Here is a 22309-nt window from a genome sequence, read left to right on the forward strand (position 1 = left end):
TGTCTTTTGTGGTTGTTCTTCAGAAAGGTATCACAAAACCAGGTGCCTAATATTCACTTGTAGGGAACCTCAGAAGGCAGCTTTGGGAGGAGTTGTGGGTGCAAATAGAAGAAGTGAAGTGTCTTCTATCGTCTGCTCCACTGAGAGATTTAAGCTTGAATGTGTTCTGTCTGAAAGGGAGAAGACTGGCTTTGATTTTGGTTTGAAGTTCATACAGAATTCAGGTGCACATTATGCACTTGGTGAAATTGATAAAGAATCTTGTCCAGGTTCCAGGATTAATGAAAAAAACATTACCTTTGAAAAAAAAAGTTTCAAAAATGGGACTAAAATAGGGAGGAAATGAGCTTGTAGACTTTCTCTCAAATACCACAAATTATTTTCCTCGATCTTCTTTCCTCGGGAGCTTAACTTCTGTCCTCTTTATTCCAGAAGAGCTCTTGCAAATGAAATTCCTCTAAGCCAGAATGCTTCTAGTAAAACCAGGAAAGATCAGATTTCTTTATTTCGAGTTTGGATGAATAAGCAGACTGATATGAAATATGTTGCATAAGGCTTTAGAATAAATTAGCCAGAAATCACTTGATATTTTTGGTAGCACCAGTGTGTTTATAGTATGTTCCAGACACTCAGGAAAGGAAAATTTCCCTTGAAGATTTTAGTCTGCTAGCATGCTGCCCTTAAGGTTTTCTTCATCTTTTATGCTTAGTTATTGCTGGGATCATGGGCTTAATATTTAATACTTGTTCCAGAGAACCACAGTAAAGTGGAATAATAGCAGACATGACTCAAACTATGACTTTAGAAGTTGCCAACTATGACACTATTTGACCAGCCATAGAAACATGTGTGCATCAGGGAGCAGAGATGTGCTGCGAGGGCAGAGATGAAACAAATACCACCAAAACTGGGCAGTTTGTAGCTTTTCCAGTATTAATCTGTTGGGAATTACAGCACATACTCCCTATGTTCCAGCAATCAAAATAAACTCTTGTACCTCTGGGCAATGGTAAGAACCCCTTGAGCATTCAAAGCTGCAGTTTGAAGGCAAAATCCAGAGATGGATTTGGGATGGAAAGGGATAAAATGGAACTTCTGTGCTGTGGAATGCACTGTTGCCTTGGTACTACTAGTTCAACTACAGTTGAGCTTGGAAAAGGATCTTGAAAATCTCCCTGCAGTTACCCAGAGAGTCCCTGAGTGCTGGTGTGTTGTAGAGGAAGTTGGAAATAGCACACAAGAATTTAAAAAGATCGAGATTTGGGCTGTGGCACTGGGCCTGAGTAGAAGAGAGTGAGCCAAGGGGAGGCAATGCAAAGGGTAAGTGATGGCAAAGCACAGCTGAGGTCCTTAAAAGCAAAGACTGTAAATGGGAGCTCAGTTTTTTGAGGTGGTTGGCTGTTAACTACGAAGAAATTGCAAAAAAACCGTATTGCAAGAGCGGGTATTACATATTTAATCTTATGCCATTTTAGCCATGTGGAAATGTTTCTTGCAGCATTGGCAAATCTTGTTTTTGGGGTGCATTTTGGGGAAAAGCATCTTATATTTCCTTTTTTTTTTTTTTAGTGGATGAAGAATGTGTCCCAGGCAAAAAAAATAGGGCAATGTTTTTAACAAGAGGCTACTGTCAACAGTGATGGTGTATGAGGGAACTGTTCTTTATGAGATTGAAACTCTCTGTATTACTATATCTGAAGGTAAAAGTTACAGTTGATGAGTTGAAATGGGATTTGCTGGTCAAACATGAGCTTTAACAGTAACTCCTAAACCCATTAGTCTAAACAAGGTGTCTCTGAGACTGTCTGGGTGGGTACAGTCATAACCCAACACAGGTCCAGGGCTCCTCATTTTTATTTGAGCTCCTGCTAGATGTTCAGCAGCAGAGACAGGCACCCTGCCTTCTACCTCCAGTTCCTCATGGGGTGTAAGCTTCTGTCTTTGCACTTTTTATTTAAATTATTATGTTGAGAGATTTAGGATGATATGACCAAACAGATAAGTGCAAAGATAACCTTAGACTGATACAGTTTTTTTCTGTGGTCTTTAGATCAGTCCTTATGCAGAGTCCTCAAGTACTTGTGATTTAACTGGAGTAGTAAAGGTTTCAGGCTTGACATCTGTCCAGAGGAGTGTCCCAAACTGTGTTAGCTGTGTTCGGGTACTTTCCTTGAGACAAAAGTCTGAGAGCCCTCTGTCTGAGGGAGGGACGTGATTCAAGTGTACAGAATCATGAAGCTTGCAGACCAGATGAACACAAACAGTTCTTCAGCAAACTTGCAATGGTAGAACAAGAGTCACTTTCTGAAAGTAGGGAGAGAATAAATTAAATTACTGAAAGTAGTTCTTTTGACAGTGGGCAGTTCAATACTAGTGCAGCGTGCCACAAGAGGTTGTGAAGGCACGTTCAAAAAGTTGTTTGGTGGATTTGTGGGCAGCAAGTCCATAAATGGCTGCTGAAGGGAATAAGTAGGAATGTAGCCTTTAATTTTGTGTTGTAACAGTTTGAGGCGCTGAAGAATTATGAAGAGAGTACAGAAAACAGCCAGGTTCACATGCTTTGCTTGATTAGCTTATCTTTTTGCCACCTTTGGAGAAGGAGCACTAGGCTGGATGCACCATTACTGCTTTTTCTTTGCAAAATCTGCATTTATCCAAATTGCCCATGATTCAACCTAACCATGCCTTACAGTTTGCACTGTCTGGTCTAGTCTTGGAGCAGACTGCTATATTTTTTTTTTTTTCATAAATAAACTAGCTGAAATACTGTCCTGTGAGTACTCATCACAATCAGCTGAAGTATTAAGCTGAGTGAAGTCCTGTCCTACTTGTGTCACATTCTCTCTACTCACCCTTTGAAAGATACAGGGCCATTACTGGAATAACTTGGTGAAATTCTTACTGATACTCCTGGCAAATCCCTGACATGGCAAAACAATAGCTAGAAGGAAGAAGTTAGTTTAAGCCTCCCAGACTCTTAGTCTGCAGCTGTGTATGTTGTGTTTTTGTTAAATAGCTGCTAAGCTGCAGAAAAATCATTGTTATAAAGGGCTCTTTAAATGTGTGCCTTTGTGTTTTGTTATTTTTTTTTTTTTAAAGGTAATTTTCACGGAGGTGGCAGATCTGCTTTTGCTTTCTGACATCTGCAGAAGCTGGATGAACACACATCTGTAAGGCAACTAGATACAATTAAATATAGCATCTGGAAACTTCGGGTTAGTTGGGTCTGAGCTTGCAGTCGTTTGGAAATGAGAAAAGAAGGATTTGGGGTTTTTTGCCTCTGAGTATGTCAAAATAGTATGAGAGTTCAAATATAAAGAAAAACTGAAATGTGTAGAATTTCTAAATTCTTTCCTGCTCCAAGACTTAAATCATTTAATGTGCATTTGAAGCAGAAAGGCAAATCTTGGTTTAAAAAAAAAGGCACCAGAGAATACAGAAAATTTTATATATATATATATATATATAAGAATCAGTTGTAAGAGAGAAAATACTGCAGAATTGGACACCTCATCACAAGGAGTATTGTAAAGCTGAAAAATTAGATCAAAGGAAAAAAACCATATTGCAAGTAAGAGGGAATATTACATATTTAATCTGAGAATGTTTGGAGGGTTTGGAACAATAGGCTCTGAAAGACAGGCCACTTACCACCTTGGTGGTAAATGAGACCCTCCTGAAGTGTGTGTTTCTTGAGGCTGACAATCAAAGGAGTATTCTGTGGCACTGAAAGGTGTCAGATTTGAAGCTAAAGCACAGGAAATACTCAAGTGTCAGTGAGCTCTGTAAAAAGGAGAATAACTGGTGAGTGGATCAGCAGTGATAGTTGGTTGCCTACATCTGTCAGCACTGAATTTAATGTTCAGGTATTACACCATCAGTTGCTGCTGTTTTAGAATTTGATCTTTAAAGCCTGTCCTTTTTGGTTTGGTCTTTGGGTTTCGTGTGTGTGCCTGTGAAGCATCCGGTGTTGTCCTTGCTCGAAGGCTGAAGCCTTTTTTTATAAAGCTGAGTGGCTGCTGCTCCCTGTTTTAGAAACCAGCCGTGTTCCTTAAACCAGCAGGGGCCACGCAAGCCTCCTATTTCATCTCTGGAGCTACTCAGGGTGCTTATTAGGGGTCTGATGTGTTTCACTGCCAGGCCCTTGCACAGTTCAGAACGTGTCAGGCTGCTTAATTTGGTTTTGTCACCAGAATAAATGGTCTAAATTAAAGCACATTTCCAGTGGTGCAGTCAACACCAGCACTGCAGTTGAAGGCTGGGACTGGAGTCCTTCCACACTCCTGTAACTTATCTGACATCACCTAGGGTACTTCAGTACCATGTGTGAGCAACTCCTTAACTTGAAAGAGAACTAACTCAGCAAACCCCACAAAATTAAACTGTTTTACTTTACTTGGCTGAGGACATTAGCACTGGTGCTGAGGTGGTGGTGGTGGTACCATGGGAAAAAAAGGAAGGAGAAGTAGACTTTCTGTGGCAAGTAGGTGTTGTGTTGGCTTGACTCCTTATGAAACTGTACCTCTACTGTCCTAGTCAGTGTTTAATTAAAAAATGTTAGCTATTGAGTTTATTTTTCTTGTCTGCTGTAGCCAGGGCTCCAGTGCAATGCTTTTACAGGTAGCAAAACCTGCAGTTTGAAATACTGGGGACAAATTCTGTAGTATTGTAACATTATTGGAAGAACAAAAGTTCTTTATAGTCTTGTGTGAAAATAAACGCTTTGACTTTTTACCGAGGCCTATACTGACAAGACATGGAGCAAGAGTTTGGAACTGAGGGTCAATTTAGATTGGATGTAAGGAAGAAGCTCTTCTCTTTGAGGGTGGCAAGGCCCTGGCACAGGTTCCCTGGAGAAGCTGTGCCCCATCCCTGGAAGTGTTCAAGGCCAGGTTGGATTTTGCTTTGATCAACCTGTTCTAGTGGAAAGTGCCCCTGCCCATGGCGGGGGGTTGGAACAAAGTGTTTTCTAATGGTCCCTTCCAACCCAAACCATTCTGTGATTTAGGATAGAGTATTTGCATAAAGTTACCAGTGTTGATCTTGAGTCCCTGTTAATTGGAACCTCTGTCTCCTTGACCCCAGAAAATTACATTTCTTGCTTCAGCCATATCTTTAGAAGCTGATTTATGGAGGTATAATTTCTTTGAAACTGAATGTCATGCCCTACTGAATGCTCTGTTTTGTGGAAGTTGAGAAGTTATGATTTAAAGTTACCTGTAGAATATAATCTAGTGTTTGTTGGCTTGGTCCTCCCTGAAGCTGCAAAGATGTGACAAGGCATAAATTAGCCAGGAACGCTGTAGGCTGAAGTGTCCCAAATCATGCTGGTTTGGAGATGGGAAACTTCAGTAAGGTGAAGTTGGTATATACTGGATAGATGTGGGGAGGGTGCCTGTACGGGTTGGAGAGGCGCGTAAGCTGCCTTCAAAGCTCAACTCGAGGAGCGTGAAGGTGATGTTAACTTTTAGCTAACACAAGGTGTTTTCAGCTGACTGAACTCACTTGGAAATAAGGTAACTTTCCAGAGTTCAAATACCCATTTACTGCCTGGAAATAAGATCATTTTTGACTTCAGCTTCTATCCATAGGAACATTAATGTCCTCAAGCAATTTCTAACAGCTGTCTGCCTGTTGGTTTTAGGTATTACATTTTAAGATCTAAAACTGGCCTAATGGAAGCTGCAAAAACAAATGGCTATCATTTCTCTTCTAAACGATTTGAAGTGCATATTGCAGTGAATGCTAAACATAGCTCAAGTTTCAGCATTCGTTTTAATATTTCATTTTATATAAATATCATGATCAGGTAGTTACACTGAATGAAAAGCTATCAAAGTTGAAAAGTTCTACTACTCAGGTGCCTGCCAACTAAGATTTTATCTGTCGTTTGTTGAATTTTGAAAGACATGAAGATTTCAAGTGCTGCCAGTTGAGAAAATTCATTATTATAGGTCACTGGACTCTAGATGGGAATAAGTTTATCACCAGACTTATTAGTGAGTTTGAAATTGGCATCCGCTGTGGAACAAAAATTGGTAGTTATTTAAAACATGACAAACAAAATGGGAAAAGAAAGGTTTGAGAGATGGCTGGCTGTTGGAAGAGTTCTCTCAAGCCATAGTGACTAAATGATGTTCGGAACACAATTTCGCTTGCTAAATTAACTTGGAGCTGGGTGAAACACGCATGTATGTGTATGCAATTTGTCAGTGACTTGTGGAAAATATTAATAAATGACTAAAACCAGCCAGCCCAGGTGCAAAGCTAGAGTCAAGTTACCTTGTGTATTTGCTCAAGTTTGCTTTAGTCAGGAAAGACTTCAGGAAAAATTGCATGTCTGATCCAACAGTAACCTTAGTCTGCATTAACTTTTGAAGAGTCTGTAGCAAACTTGAACTTTGAAATATGAAATACCTCCTAATACAAACATGAAATACCTCCTAACCATGATGATACTGCTTCTGAACCATTTATCTGACTTGTTTTGGGATGCAGTGCCCTATGCCATTTGGTAACGAGGGAGGTGTTTTTTTCATGTGAAACCTCAGTTCTAACGCGTCTTGTTTTGGTTTGTGTTTTTAGGGACTGGACGGAGCTCTCTAATTTATTGCGTGCTGAGTGTTCTGTCTGGTGAAAGTCATGTCATCCATACTGCCATTCACTCCACCAGTTGTGAAGAGACTTCTGGGGTGGAAAAAGTCTGCTGGTGGCTCTGGAGGGGCCGGTGGTGGTGAGCAGAATGGTCAGGAAGAAAAGTGGTGTGAAAAAGCAGTGAAAAGCTTGGTCAAGAAGCTGAAGAAAACTGGACAGCTGGATGAGCTTGAGAAGGCAATTACCACTCAGAATTGCAATACAAAATGTGTGACAATACCAAGGTAAGTGCTGTTGTGTTTGAAATTGTTACAAGCACTTAAGAAATGACTAAATGTATGTTTAGGCTATCTGTGAACAAATCACTAAAATATCAGTTGCATGCTTTTGATTCTTTAAAAGTTATTTAAAACCTATATTGGATTTTTATAGTGCTTGCTTATAACTGAATCACATTTTTTGTGAAGTCACAATTTCTTTCATTTCACTTTTCATTACTATGTAGATTTCTGTTTGTGTGTGTTCTAGTGCTGCCTAACACAGCTCTTAGTTTGTAACACTGCCTTATGCTGTTATTTAATAACCTTATCGATAATCGGGTAGGGGGGGCATACCTGAATGAACACTTTCACTTAAAAAAAAAAAAAGACTAGTTTTTCCTTGGTCAACACTTCAGTCATCTAATTACTTTCAGTTGTATCTGGTAGTTTCATTTAAATTGTACAAGCTGCCTCCATTCTCCCTTTTGAAGGGGAATTTTATCTTTGGAGGCAGGTTGTCTGAAGACCAGTTTATTTACTGTAATTACTGTAATTGTTTAATGAAAATGCTTTTTGTTTAATAACCTGGGGTATTTCTAGAATTGCTCTTCTGCTTCTGTATGTATAAACATTTAGGTGAACTACTTGTATTTTACCTCTTTGACTTTCTCAGCTTAATTCATAGCAACTGCTGTGTGAGAGCAAGGGTGATGTTTGTAAGTATAATGCAGTCTGCTCTCGATTCATGTTGCACAGAAATCCCACTGAGGTGCCCAAGCAAGCTCGTTATGTGTGACAGAAATATCAAGTCACTTCACAGGTGTGTTTTTCTATGAAAAAGTGGGAGGATCTGGTGGCACCAGGAGTATTCTGGGCACTTAGCCACTTGACACTTAAATGATTTCTAGGGGAGACAAACTGTGTCTGGTTTATGAGCTGTATTTCTGTATGAGCACATTCATCCCAGCTACTTTTATACTTTGTACTAATCATAGGGCAAACCAGATCTGACTGGTGTCAGTAATGATTTCCGTATATCAAATGTGTTATAGCTGTTATCTGATAATCGTTTCAGCATTCTCTTTTAGATTTGACACAGCTGTCTGAGAAAGGCATGAGTATGCTCTGAATGAATGGCTTCTTCAATTCTGTTCTTTTCACCTTTTGTTTCTAATGCTGCCTTCTGCTTGTATTTTCTTCTCTAGCGTAGTCCCAAAATCCTCTGGGTTTCCCTTCTTCTTTCTTCCTTTTGCCAGGTGAAAAACAACCAATAATAAAATATTAGTGCTTTCTTGTCTTAGTGTATATCAGCAGACTAAGATTTGAACCTGTAGGGATATATATTTATTGAAATGACTCTGTGTATTTAGCAACTCTTTACCATGACAAAGATGAAGTGCTTGACTGGAAGGTGTTTCATATGACAGCACTTAAATCTGCCTCACAGAGATTCACTCGATACAAAGTGTGCCTCTAGATTCTAGAGCTCTTAGACTTTCTAGAGCTCTCCCACAGGGATACTGGGACAGTAAGTATTGCTGCTTCAGAAGGATGGTTGTCTACATTGAATTTTTTTAGAAGATCCAGACAATAGGCTAATAGATCACTATTTTTAAGCAGTAGTATGCCTACATGGCCTTTTGTGTTAAAGGAGACATAGTAAATAATGCCTTAAAATGGAGTAAGAAGCTGTGCTATACTCTGTGACCAGCAGTTCTTGCTGGGCTGTGATGTACTGTTCTCATCTATCCTCCAGTCAGCTGTAATAAGGACTGGACCTGGGTTTTACTCTCCTTGAGTAAACCAGGAAGAGCTCTTCAAGTGATGTTGGCTATTATAGAAGGTTGAATTTTAAACTAAGAAATGCCTTTGGTATTAAGGGTGAGATGATACCAGGGTTGCCAGCAGTGCTATAGAGGATTTTTGAGTTTCATAGTTGGCTTTTGAACTGTTGATATTATTTCAATTTGACAGCAGTAGTCTGGGTTCCCAAGAAGTAACAAATGTCAACTCAGTACTGTAATGACTTCTTGAAGATTCTTGTTCTTGGATTTAGTAAGTTAATAAAACCACTGCTTGAGTCCCACTTTAATGAATGTCTTAAAGATCTGCAGATCAGCAGGGATAAATAATAAAATGCTGAATTTGAAACTTTTTTCCTTCCTAGTCAGCAGGAAGTTTGTGGTGCCAAGCTGCTGAGATGCAGTTCTGATGTGACAGCTGGGCTAGCTTTCCTAATGTTGTTCTGCTTGGGGAGGGGTTTTGTGTGTGTTGGGTTTTTTTAGCCAGCTTTAGTTTTACTCATTAATGCTGTTTAATCTGGTGTAGATACTGACAAGTGTTGTGGGATGCTTCTCTGCCACTCTCACATTATTCCCTCTACAGAAGTTTCAGTTGTGGTTTCGCAAGTTTCTGGTTCCCTTGAAGGTTTCCAGGGTTTGATGCAGCATTAAACTCTATTATGCTTTTTTATCATTGAAACCTTAAGCAATTAAACTTCTGTAAGCTTTTCTCAAAACTGAGAGCAGTTTGAACAGAAGTTGTATTAAATCACCTCTTCAGGAATCTGCATTTCTTACTGTATGTCATCCATAATCCTGCTGAGTTAGGGTTGTGCTGCTTCTGTGTGGTTTGTCAAGGTGACTACACACTAAGGGAGGCTGATCCTGTGTGTACTACACGGAAGCTGCTCATGTGGTAATTAACACAACTTATGAGACTAATAGAGGTTCTGAGAAAGCAGAAGCAAACAGATGGAGTGGGTGTTGGCATTGCGCAGCAGGGGTGCTTAGCTCTTCATAAGTGGGTCAGTAATCTAGAGCAGAGGCTAAATAAGTACAGAGGTCCTTTTGACACTAGCCCTCTAAGTAATTTGTAGTTATCTTGCTGAATCCTCCCAGCAAACCAGTGGGATTCTAATCACATAATCCCTGTGTATTCTGAAACTAAATGTTGGCACATGAGTTCACTTTTCTGAAATACATGATGAATTTGGTGGCATTTAAGATCCTGCCTTCATGCTTTCCCTTGCAGTTTTGACATAGGCACAAGAAGAGAAACAAGAGCACGAACATCCTTCTTCCAGTGGAGCAGTTTTCGTGTTGGATCATAGGATCCTGGAATGGTTTGGGTTGGAAGGAACCTCAAGGATCATCTAGTTACAACCCCCTTGCAGGGATGTCTTCACTAGATGTCATGTGCAGGAATATCTTCACTAGACAAGGTTCCTCAAAGCCCGGTCCGTAAATACTCTGTGACTAGTGATGGCTAAAATCCAAGCATTTTACAAATCAAGCCATGCCATGTGGTGAATAACCAACTGTCTTTATTATTTAAAAAGTTGTTTCACTGGTGACAGCACAGAGTGTTGGAATCCAAAGTGGGGAAACACAAATAACTAGTTTCAGCGTGCCAGTATTTTGGTGTGATCAGCTGCGTGGTTTTTTTGTGTTAGAAAGAATATAGATATGCTTCATGCTTAATTTTTGCTGCTTTTGAATAAGACCATAAAACAGTTGCTTTTGCGAAATGCTTGATAATGTACAACTAATAAGAGAGTTTAGTCAGGTTAGGTTTAAGATAATGTTGACCTGGACTGTGGTATCTCCTATGTTTTTAAAGTTGAAAAAAAGCAAAAAAGGTGAGGGATGAGCTGTAGCTGGGTTCATCTGTATCACAGGTTGAATTCTGCCTCCATGCCCGTATTTGGGTAATGTGACAACTGTATTAGGTTTTTAATCTTATATGAAGGGTAAGTAATAATGGAGATGACCTTCCTATATGGAGAACTCCCCAGGCAGGTGTAATCCTCATTTCTAGCATGTCAAAACAATTGACTCTTCCCCAGAAGAGTCCATCTTTCCCTGCGTTTTCCCTTACCTGTTACTGCATCCTCAAAACACTACTTTATCTCATCTCCCTGCAGGCAGTGTCCCTGTAGTACTGCTGGCACGATCTGCAGGATACGGTGTTGAACTGGGCCATGAAACCGCTCAGTGCATAGGTGCACCTTCTCTTTTCTTCCAGTCTATGCAGGAGGGTAAATAGGTGCCTCCCACCACTCCCAGCATCTCTAGCTTTCATTTATTTTAGCTTTGAATATAGCTCTGGTGTGTGCCCTGACAAAGGCTATTCCTAGTTGTGAGGAAGGATGCGGTTAAAGCATGAATCTCGAACAGTATACCTCTGTTTTCTTCTTCCGTGTGTTTGTGTACTCGTCTCGGTAGTATAGAAGGGTTTGATGCATCATCAAACACCTTCCTGATTGATAACTTAAACTCTCTACTATTAATGTCAATAATTTTTTGTTGACTTTAATAGTAGTAGTTATATTACAGTTATTGCTTTTGATACTGTATGTGTGGAAGGATACTTAACACTCGAATCTCAGCTTTAATGGGAGGACCTGAGTTTCTGCACAGGAGGTAAATTTTATTGCTGCTTCATATTAAACTACATTGCAAAAGCAAAGTGGTGTTGACTGTTGATGAAAAGCCATCTGGCAGATTTCTGGCTGAAGTAAGGTTTTAAGATCAATTTTCTTCAATCCCAATTTAGAGATTGTTTGCTGGGGTGCTGGTACCGTGCAGGTGCTGTAGAGTCTGAGGTGAAATGCAGCAGTTGCTTCCATAGCAGAGTGAAGGCTAATGCTCCTGCCAAGGTCTTGCTTTGCAGCCTGCTTTGACATTAGTTTTGATATTATCTGAAAAATGCTTTTTCTTGCAGTTCAGTATGTATGCAGAGAATGTAGTCTTAAATGTGCTCTCTGTCCTCCTCATTTAAGATGAGGAGAGCATCCCTGTGCTATTGTTTTCAGAAGTGTATCTTTTCTTCCTTTTCTGCAGCCTCCCAGTTCTGACTTAGAGAGTGAGAGGGGCTCATATCCTGACATCAGCAATGTAGATGATCTGTGGCATTTTTAGTCCACAGTTAAACTTCTAAGGCACCTGGCTTCTACTTCCAGTATGAGATGAATTCTGAATTTTTGTACCATCTAGAGTCAAAGGAAAAAAACTCTACAATGGGTTCCATGGTTTTGGGAATGTGGAAGATTGTGAGGGAGTGTTGGGAATGTGAAGCAGGCAAGGAAGTGGTTGATTGGAATTACTGACCATCTTCACTAACACTGGTGTTCCTTTGAGCTTGTTAGGATGAAGTAGTAATCTTTCAAATATTTTAAAGCCATACTTGTATATTTTTCACTTTAACCAGTAGTGAAGCTTGGTAATTTTTTAAACTGCTATCATGGAACCAATCACATCCTGATTCTTCCTTAAGAAAGTAAAAATATAATGATATATGTCATATATATTGACTGCTTCTGAAGGCTGTAGTGGTTTTGGATTTACTTATTGTTTAGGTGGTATTTTTTGTGAATTAAATATCCAAGAGTTTCTTTTCCATGCAACTTCTGAGCATAAAGGACTGCTCTTGATTTCAAAGTGAATAATACTGTTGACATTTAACTACTTCTCTTATATTTGCTTACGGTGTCCTGGAAAAAAATCCAGTGTATCTTAATTTTGTTGTATTTCTGATGTCTTCTACTGGGCAAAGAAACATCCTGTTCAAAGATGGGACAACTGGTTGGCACTGCTGTTTGACAGCAAAGAAATGTTTTAAAATCGCAGCTTTTTGATGCCTTTTTCTTCAGATACCCAGGTAAAAAGTAATTTCTAGTTTAGGTGTAAAGAGTACAGTTTTAATTGAATAGAACTTGTTCCATCAGTTAATGTGTTTTCTTGAATTCCTTGGGAATATTTGTCAGGAAAGTGATCACATACCTGCACGCAGTAACCTACTTTTGAGAATGCTTTTGATCGCCAGTAGAGCAATGTTGTCAAGCTGATGTGGCTTCTGGAATAGATTGTTTTCAAACTGTAATATCTTTCCCCAAAATAGGTTACTTTGGAGGATAGCAATACAGGAATCAATTTGCTCCTTCTCGGGTTAAAGCCATAGGAGATGGGTGATTCCAAGAGTTAAAGTGGGGAGGAGGGAAAGTTTCTCTGGAAACTGTTTTAGAAGAGTTCCCAACATCTGCAAAGCAATGAGTGAGTTAGCAAAGAGGACAGCACTAGGCAGTTGGATTGGCATAGTAGATCCTAAAATAACATTGCTGTCCAGACAGAGGTGAAGTCTGTTTTCCCAGAAACAGAACTTGGCACTGTCCGATAGTTTGTAGCAGAGCTGGGATAATTCTCTGTTCAAGTTGGGGGATGGACATTGATGTTTAATCATAGCTTTATATATGAAGAATGTCCTCAAACCACATACTATATCTCTGTCTGGATGCATTCACTTAGATGTAAATTGGTTCTCTAAATGTTTCAAGACAGTTAAACATCTTCAGCTTTCAAAAATAAGTGTATTTAAGACAGTACTTCAGAATTCACTGAAGTACTATTTTTATTGCTGAGATTACAGGAGGAACATGCTTGTAATTTGTTTGTTGATAAACTGACTCCCTTTTCTGATGACAGGATTATTGAGGATGAAGCACAGGCCCCTCTGCTTTTCTCTTGTTGGAATTTCAATAAAAATAATGCTTTAGAACAAAGCCAAAGAGATCTTTCCTGGAAGTAAGGCAAGAGAGCTGAGATGTTGAGAAGTGTTGGCCAAGATTAGCTTCATAATACCCCGATCCTCCCTGTGATATCTGGTGCTGGGAATACTTTGGATGTGCTCACTGGAACTGTGTAGGAGGAGGATCAAACTGCCCTTGCTCTTCAGTCCCATAATTATGGTGGGACTGAAATATTGTCTCTGTTCTCTGTAAAAGACTAAAGGATATGGTTATAGACAGAAGGATGCTGGCCCTAATTACATGTGTGCAAAATGACACATTCAAACTTTGGGTTGCAGAACACCTTTAGATGCTGTGTGGACATATAATGGGAAAATAAAAATTCATGTGAGGTTTGACTTCAAGTCGCTGAAATTTAATTTCTGAACTCAAGTTTAGCAGTCAATAAGACAGTGTTGGTAGTGTAACCTCCATCTGTTTGAAAAGCACTCCTAGGCATTTCCCTTAACACTACTTTAAAAATCAATTCAACCTGTTTTATCAAAAACTAAACTTAGGATGTAGATAACTGGTGGTCCCTCACAAATTTCTCAGTTTCTTTATGCTGGTGGAATAAAGGAAATACCAGCTTGTCTAGTATTAGTATTCCTGAATTATACATTTTTTTTTATGCTTACTCAGGGAAGGAGCTGGATAACTTGGTGGTGCTTTTCTTCAGAAAGAGACTTTAAATAAATGCCTTTTTGAAGCCTGTTGTGAAAACAGTGTGTTGAGCATTTCTTAGTAAAAACATTTGTGAACTGGTCAAAAGTGTCTCCAGGTCCTGTTTATTGAGAGGAGCCATCATGGGTGGGGTGTGACAGAGGGCAGTGAATGGTCAAAGCAGAGTAAGCCAAGAAATTAAATACTGTTGTAGCCTAATTTTTTTTGCTTTCTCCTATTTGATCCATAGCGTCAGTGTATATCATATATAGAATAGGATACAGAATTAATATGTGCTTAAGATAATGGTTTTTTTCTCTCATGATATCCTTTTCCTCTACTACAACTTACTACTTGACTGGCCATTTAGCAATAAGGCTTTATTCCTGATATTCTCCAGTGTGTCTGGGGAGACCTTAGAGCCCCTTCTAGTATATAAAGAAACTCCAAAAGAGCTGGAGAGGGACTTTGGGCAAGGGCCTGGAGGGACAGGATAAGGAGAATGGCTTCCCACTGCCAGAGGGCAGGGTTAGATGGGATATTGGGAAGGAATTGCTGTCTGTGAGGGTGGTGAGGCTCTGGCACAGGTTGCCCAGAGAAGCTGTGGCTGCCCCATCCCTGGAAGTGTCCATGGCCAGGTTGGACAGGGCTTGGAGCAACCTGTTCTAGTGGAAGGTGTTCCTGCCCATGGCAGGGAGTTTGACTGGATGAGCTTTAAGGTCCCTGTCGATTGAAATTAAGAGTAGCAGTTGTGTTCCAGGGTAATTGAGTGAGGTTTAATTATAAACTAAAGGTTTAATTATGTAACTAAAACATAACTTCACTTGGGTTTTGGCACAGCTGTGGCTGATGTTAAGGACTGAATCACTGTAGCTAAGGTTAAGCTGTAGTGTAGACATAGCTCAGGTTACAGCATCTTAGAATGATGTCATCCTGAAAAAGGAAGTCTTAGAGTATTAAACAAAGATACTTAGGGCTGCCAGTTTTAAGCTCGTGCAATTCAGGAAGCCATGTGACTTACCCACATAATTTGTTAGAGTTGGTATGCCAAGCAGAAAGTATTGGCGTGTCGTTTGAGCTAGGTCAACGTGTAAAAATATCAATGTGCAAGATACTCGGCCAGTAGCAAAATGCTGTATAGTTCAAAGGAGCTTGTCTCTCGAGTCAGGAGGAAAAAATGTTGAATTCCGGGGATTATTTTGTGTACTGACCGGAGCACTGGATAAAGGCTCAGGGGATGTGGATTCTGGCCTTGGCTCTGCTGTTTTTTCTCAGGTAACCTTAGAAACTTTTAGTTTGCTGTAATTTTTCAGTCTATAAATCGTGATTATTTTTTTTTTTTTAAGGTTGGTGATAATGCCACCTTCACCTCACTGCTGTAGGCTATATTATTTATTTACAGAGTGAGTTTTAAGGGTTTTTTTTTCTGCTGTAGTATCAGTGATGTGAAAGCAAATTGAAATGAGCTGTTGGAATTTGTGAGATTTCTTTATGTTCAAGTTACTGCTGCTTCTCGTTAGGATTGCTTTAATGATAAGAAGCAGGAAGAGTCAGAATCAAAAATAAGTGTTAAAGCTTGCTTCATTTTTTCCATGCAGTTAATTGTCAGGTTAACAACTGATGCTGGGGCTGTTGAGTTTTAGGCAAATGAAAAATAGCTGCTTGTGATTACTTTAGTGACTTACCTGCTCAGTCAATCCTGGTAGAAAGCTCTAACTAGGAAGAGTGATGTCTGCATATGGCAGTTCATGCTGCCATTAAGAAGATGTATTAGTAACTCAAGAAAAATATGTTGACTATGCTTTATTGTCAATACTGACCCCCAAATTATCTCATAAATAGTATTTATTTTTTCTTCAATAAAGGAATCTGCCTGTGCCCAGCCCCAGTCAATGCAAAAGTGTTCCCTGGCTTGCTGTGGTAATTCATGTCTTTATATCCAGCCATTGTACTCTACTGTAGAAGTCAGCCAATTTAGTTTTCTTGGTACTGCAACAAATCACCTGAGTGCTGTTTTTACTAGTGTGAATGTTCTATGACAACCCATCCAATTGTAGAGGAAAAGCTTCCTGAATGTGTAGCTCAGGCTGTTAGTCCAGGAAGAATTTATGGGATAAACAAGATACTGCAGTTCTTTTGCCGCTGCAGCTTTGAACACAAATAGCTGGTTAATAGGCTCCCTACTGATTTAATCCTTCTTGTAATCTACACCTGCTAATTTAATAAAAGTAATTTCCCATGCCTTGTTTACTCCTTATTTTTGTTCACTTACTCTGACTCGGCTGCTGCGCTGATTGGTGGAAAACTTCTAAAATTTGCTGTGTGCAATGCCACAGTCTCATCATGAGCAGCTTTCTTTGGCTTCTGTCACAATGCATTGTTTGAAGCCGACTGGCAGGATGCAAGAGAACAATCAGGAGCTGGAGTAGGTTCACATCTCGCTGCATATGCTTCGAAATTGGCAGAAGAACAATGAAGTTGGGGAAATCCCCTTGAACAAGGGCTGCACAGTGGTCTGACTTCAGCATTTGTTCAGAAAAAGATCCTCCAAGTCGTGGCTTTTTGTTACAAAATGTAAAAGCAAGTTTCAGTAGATGAAGAGGTGAAAATTTTCACTTAAAATCTCTGCTCATAACTGTAGGTAAATGGACCATCTCTTTGGATGCTTGGTCTGTTTTCTTGGGTCTCGGATAGAGAAAAATGTGGTGCAAAAGAAGCATACCCTTGACTTTTGCTTAAATGCAGAATTTCAAGTTACTGGTTAGTTGAATTAGTGAGTTACCTCCCTGAACAGGTCTTCACTTCCCCTTAGTTTTGTGGGAGACTTCAACTTCAGTTTCTATGATACTTAAAAAATTTTAATTCATGCTGTAGTTTTGCAGTTTTGAACATGAAGAAAGGCTGATATGAACTGATGCAGAATCTTGCAGCTTTGTGAGACTGAAAGTCATGTTTGAAATGGTGTTTGACTCTGAAGTGTTTGGTAGAAAAAATCTTTTTAATAGATAAATCAAATGCTCATCTCAGGGACTCCACCTGCATTTTCTAAGAGTGGCTTGTGAACCTTACTGTGTTCATGTAAGCCTACACCAGTACAGCCTTCAGTCACTAGAGCTCATTGATAATTCATTTCTGTCTTTCTGTCCTAAATACCCCGTTCTGTTACGTGGAGGGGGGGCAACTTGAATATAAACTTAACAGGGAAAGAGTTTAAGTATGCCCGTACTGATGAATTCCACAAAGCTAATAATCAAAATGCCTTTTTCAATTCAATATAGAAGGAAAACAGAAGACCTAGTAAAGTGACTGCACCTGCTGCAAGCTGCATTGGTGGGAGCCATGTAAAAAATTCTGTAATACTCTATTCAATGATGAGAAGACATTTTTACTGGAGTCCAGTGTCACTGTGTTTGTTCATCACGTGGGAGCCTTTCAATGTTGAGGCCAACAACCACAGGCATTCCAAGAAGGATTTAATCTGCTCTCCTGCCAGCAAGAAACCATGTAACCATTTACTTGGTTAATGTTCCTCGAGCCTTTGAAACTCCCATTTTTTGGCTGCCACAGGACAAAGAGGAAGAGAGAGCAGCAGGGCAAGTGCCACCTCAGCAGAGAAAAGGTGTTGGTAGATCAGGGTTGATTCCTGGTAGGTGGAGTGAGAAAAAGAAACTGCTGGGTGTCCTGGGAAAGGACTTTAACTGTTAAGCAATTGCATGTGAGGCAAGAGCACTTGGTATCATCTTCAGGTGCGTGTCCTGGGTGTGGATCATGAGCAAGATGTCGAAGACTTCAGGACTGGGCCATGCTCTTAACGCATCCTTTCTACCTGAGCTCAGGAAGCAGACTTTGATTTTTTTGTTCTAGGGGTGTCCTGCATACTCAGCTTTTCTCTTGGTATATCTAACTAATATGGGGTCCTGTATTCTCTTCTGGACCTGAGGAGACAGAGGCCTCTGGTTAGGCAGCTTTGCAATTAGTTTATTGATTTGGCCTTAGCAAAAGTGCATAAGGCAATTTAATATCTCAGCAAACATGCTAAGTGCATTTTATAAATAAAAAACTGGTTTCTTGCGTGGGAACAGTGAAACTCTTCAAGCCTTTTTATGGTTTCCTTGCTAGTTGTGGATTTTGTTTAATATTCCTCATAAAATAAGGACACTGCTGGAGTATTGGTAACATCATTGACTTAATTTTGTATTTATTTAGCAAACAGTGAATGGCACAAGTACCATTCAGTTCTCTTCCATCAGTATGTTGCTTGGGGAAGCTTCCTCTGAGTGTCAGTCTTTTAACTTCCTTTGAAATACCTTGTAGGAAACACCATATGCCTTAGTAATGTAATATTTGATGCTTCCCTGAGTTTTCACAGAGATGTGGATCAAGGTCGATGTATTCTCTGCTTCACCAGTTTTCTGCCAGGTGTGCATTGCTCAGGCTTGCAGCAGGGTCACTCAGGGTGTAGTGACCTCCCTGCATTGAGCAAATCACATTGTATATCCTGTGCATGTTTGTTTCTTGAAATGGGTGTGTAATTCATCAGTTTGAAAAAAAGTGTTACAAGAACCTGTAACTGTTGTTCTTGCCAAATTAACATATTTTTCTAGAACCGTGGACACAGTAGTTTGAGAAAGTTAATCAAAATATCACGTGTTTTCTCAGCTGTCCACAAGTTGCAGAACAGCCCACGCAAGTGGCAGCATCAGCCACTCACCCACTTGGAGGATGATGGACCGGTCAACAGAAATTATTTGACTTGGCCTTTGCTTGGTAGCTGTACCTGTGAGCTTGTGGGAGCAGCTTTCAGCACACCTACTGTGACTAACAGTGCTTAGAGAACTTGAGATAAAGGTCATTTTTTAATACCTGTTGAAAATATGATCTGAGATTTCTCTCTGCTATTAACAAACCAATTTGTTGTCGATGTATCAGCCAGTCTTGTGATGGATGTGTCTTTATACACAGGTAGTGTGTCCTTGGACACTTCTGAGTCTCTTAAGGTCTGTTCAGAATGGTACAGAGCCCTGGATGTCATCTCAACCTGCTGCCTGTTTATTATCATAGAATAGTTAAGTTTCTAAAGATACTATGAGAAACTGCAGCAGTCAGAAAACCTTTATTAGATATAGTACTGTAATGAATGAGAGCAGGAATTCCAAGTTACAATTTCAGGAATGCCATCTTAAAGCATAAACATACACATCCTCAGAGGTTGTGGGTCCAAGTGATAATAGGTTTTTACTACTTTTTTTTTTTTTTTTGGTTGGTTTTTTTTGGGGTTGGTTGGTTGGTTTGGTTTGGGGGGTTATTTGTGTCGTTGTTGCTGGGTTTCCCTCCACCCCATGCCTGGTTAGCCTCTGGAGAGCTACCACTGAGAATGCTGTTGTGCACTTGTCATCTTCACTAGATGCAGGGCATGTAGAAGTCACTGTTTTTGTGGCTGTTTTTGAGCATGTGATTAGGGGGAGTATTTCTGTGCTTTGGTTCTTATCTCCAGTAAGTCTGCTTCAGCATTTGTGAGATCAGAGCTGCTGAAAGCTGTGGTGTTTGTTTGAGAGGAGGGAACTGCTGGGCAAGTTTCCCAAGGAAGCTCTTAGCTCATGATTTCCGTAGGCTACTTTTGCATGCTCCACATCTTTGGTCTCTGAGCATAAGACTTGTGGCCAGCTCCCTGCTGAGTCTTGAGGAAGGCTGAGCTGTGCTGCATGTCTTTTGTTTCCCAGTCCTGAACACCATCTCTGTGCCGCTCGACCTTGCCATTCAGAAGTTTTTCAAGGTCTGCTCCCCACCTGACTGTTGAAGAGAGAGTAAAAAGACTCCTTGATATAGGGTCTGCCTCTGAACAGACCATATGGACAACAAGGAAAGAAATAAATATTTTATTTCACCTTGGTGTCCGTGGCATCCTGGGAAAATTGCTCTTGAACTTGGAGGTGCTATCCTTCCAACATCTCCTAGCATTGAGAAAAAAATAAAGGTAACACTGATTGTTGTTGGCTGCTTTATTTTTTGTGGCAGCACTGGGCTAGCATGTCAGGATTTGGGAGTGGGCAGGAGGATAAAGTGCTTTGAGGAGGCCTGCCTTATATCTGTAGTTTTTACCTTAGTAGGTAGTTTGTTGCACGTGTGACCAGAAGTGTGCCTTTAGAAAAGACAACAGAAGCATATACTGTTCATCAAGATGACTTGTTGCCCTGGCACTCTGCAAAACTGGAAGGAACTAACTACTGGCCCTGAAAGGAGCACTGGGAAGCTCAGATGTTGGGCTCTAGCAGAGTATCTTTTGTACATCACGTTCCACTTTTGTGTCCCCTGTGGACATCCTTGAAGTTTTAATCTGAAGTAAATGGGATTTATTCAATGACTTTTTTCTTTTCCCACAGTGTTAGAGAGGTTAATTGTATCCTGTGCCTCCTGCTTTTCTGGCTATTTTGATGTGTTAATTTTTTAGCATACATCCATTTATAAGGAAGGTTATTAAGTCATTTTCCTCGGTTCAGATGCTGCATTTTGTATTTGATGTAGTGATTTTGAATATGCTTTATAAAGTTCTATGTAAACTTTATTCGTGAAAGCATTCTGAAAGATGAGAAGTTGTGTAATGGTTCCTGATTTATATTTCACTAAATATGCACATACATAAATATCTTTTTCTTGGATGTAGTATGTCCTGAATGTGTATGTGGGGAGGAGGGAGGAAGGGAGAGAAGGTATGGTTACCATTTTGAGCAAGTAATCTGTGTTGCATGTGCTTGAAGAATAAAAGTCTGATTTTGAATTCTGGGGGAGAAGGAAAACCAGTTTTATTATTTTATTTTTATTTTATTTTTTTTATTATCACTATAAAGCCAGTTGCTTAAATAAGTACATCTGAGGGGCTGGAGACACTTGAGGAAGGTCTCATAGTTGTAGGAGCTGAGTGTCCAGCTGACAGTTTTCCCATTGTTTTGTTGAGCTTGTGCTGAGAGAGAAGTCTCTGCTTTCAGTTCTGCAAAAACTCTTTTTCTGGGAGTCCAGGGCTGTCTTAGGCATTACGTTACATTCTTTTTCCTAGACTTATCAGGCTCTGTTTCTCCTTTGAAGAATTGGAGAATCTGATGGCAAACTGCCTGTCCACCTCTACTTATGTAAATATTTATTTACTCTGGTTGCTAATACTACCTTTTAACAGAACTTTTCTAGGGGTCTGGGTTTCTACCCCACAGTAGAAAGCCTGATTTTCTACCACGGAATGGTCTCCGTGGAAGAACCTTGTCCATTTCCTCTTAAGGACAAGTGCCACTGCAGATCTGTGTAAATAATTTTCAAGAAGAATTCACACTAGTGTTTTTTATGTGATATTCCTTAAGTTTTAGCTCATCCCTCTGTCAGGTGCTTGAAAGAGAAGTCATTATTTCATACTGAATTCCTGAATCTTTGCATTTTGTGTTGCAAGAAAATGAGATCAAGACCTCTGTGTAAATTCACGTCATTCTCAAGCAGGAGTGAACTGCTGTAGCTTCGAGTCATTCCATTTGATGAATGTGTGTGCCTGGCTGTGTGCACTTAAGTGAGCAGATGACATTTTGTCACTGTAATTTGGGATGATGGAGATGCAAGAGAAAACATCGGTCAGTTCTGCAGGGATGCAAAATGATTCAAAGAAGGAGTATGGTAGATATCTCATGAAAGGAACTTGGTGTTGTTATTACAGATCACTTTGTTTTCTCAGTGAGCGTAGTGCAAGTAACCTTTCCCCTGTCACCCCCAGCATGGAGAAGAGAAACCATGAGCAACATACCTTTCAGTAGCTGAGACACTTAGGCCTGCCAAACTGGATTTTACAGAGAGCTTTTGTTCAGGCAGCTGTCTGTACAGCTAGCTGAGGGGCTTTTTGCAGAGACAGGTGCTCTCTGGTTTGTAGGCATTTTAGGCTGTAGTAGAGTAAAATGCTAATTGTTAGTATATAGCAAGGACCATCAAGTCAGAATATAAGGGCAGCTACTTATATTTTCATCTGAAACCCAGAGTTAAGGAAACCATGGTCAGGTAGATTTGGTAGGAACTTTCTGTGCTGAATACAATACTGCATGTAAGCCAATGAACTTTTTAAATTGCTGATTTTGTTTTGTCTCTATTACACCTAAGCCTTTCAGTTCAGTCTTTCCTATTACTGGAGACCTTGAAGACCCTCTCTGAGCTAGCTCCAGAGGTTTGGTGTGTCACCTTAGCTGCTCTTGAACCTCAGTTG

The 22309-nt window shown here is 40.0% G+C and overlaps 1 protein-coding gene across 3 annotated transcripts in view; it reads left to right on the forward strand.

The window, feature by feature from the left end:
• Positions 1-22309, forward strand: part of SMAD2 (SMAD family member 2) — a 49494-nt gene that overhangs the window by 4425 nt on the left and 22760 nt on the right. For all 3 annotated transcript variants that reach the window (XM_032675708.1, XM_032675706.1, XM_032675707.1), the window contains exon 2: positions 6586-6878. In XM_032675708.1, the coding sequence (XP_032531599.1) occupies positions 6643-6878 (236 nt within the window). In that variant the 5' untranslated portion in view covers positions 6586-6642. The remainder of the gene's footprint in view (positions 1-6585; positions 6879-22309) is intronic.

Source organism: Chiroxiphia lanceolata, chromosome Z (genome assembly GCF_009829145.1).
Source record: "Chiroxiphia lanceolata isolate bChiLan1 chromosome Z, bChiLan1.pri, whole genome shotgun sequence".
NCBI classification, from domain to species: domain Eukaryota; kingdom Metazoa; phylum Chordata; class Aves; order Passeriformes; family Pipridae; genus Chiroxiphia; species Chiroxiphia lanceolata.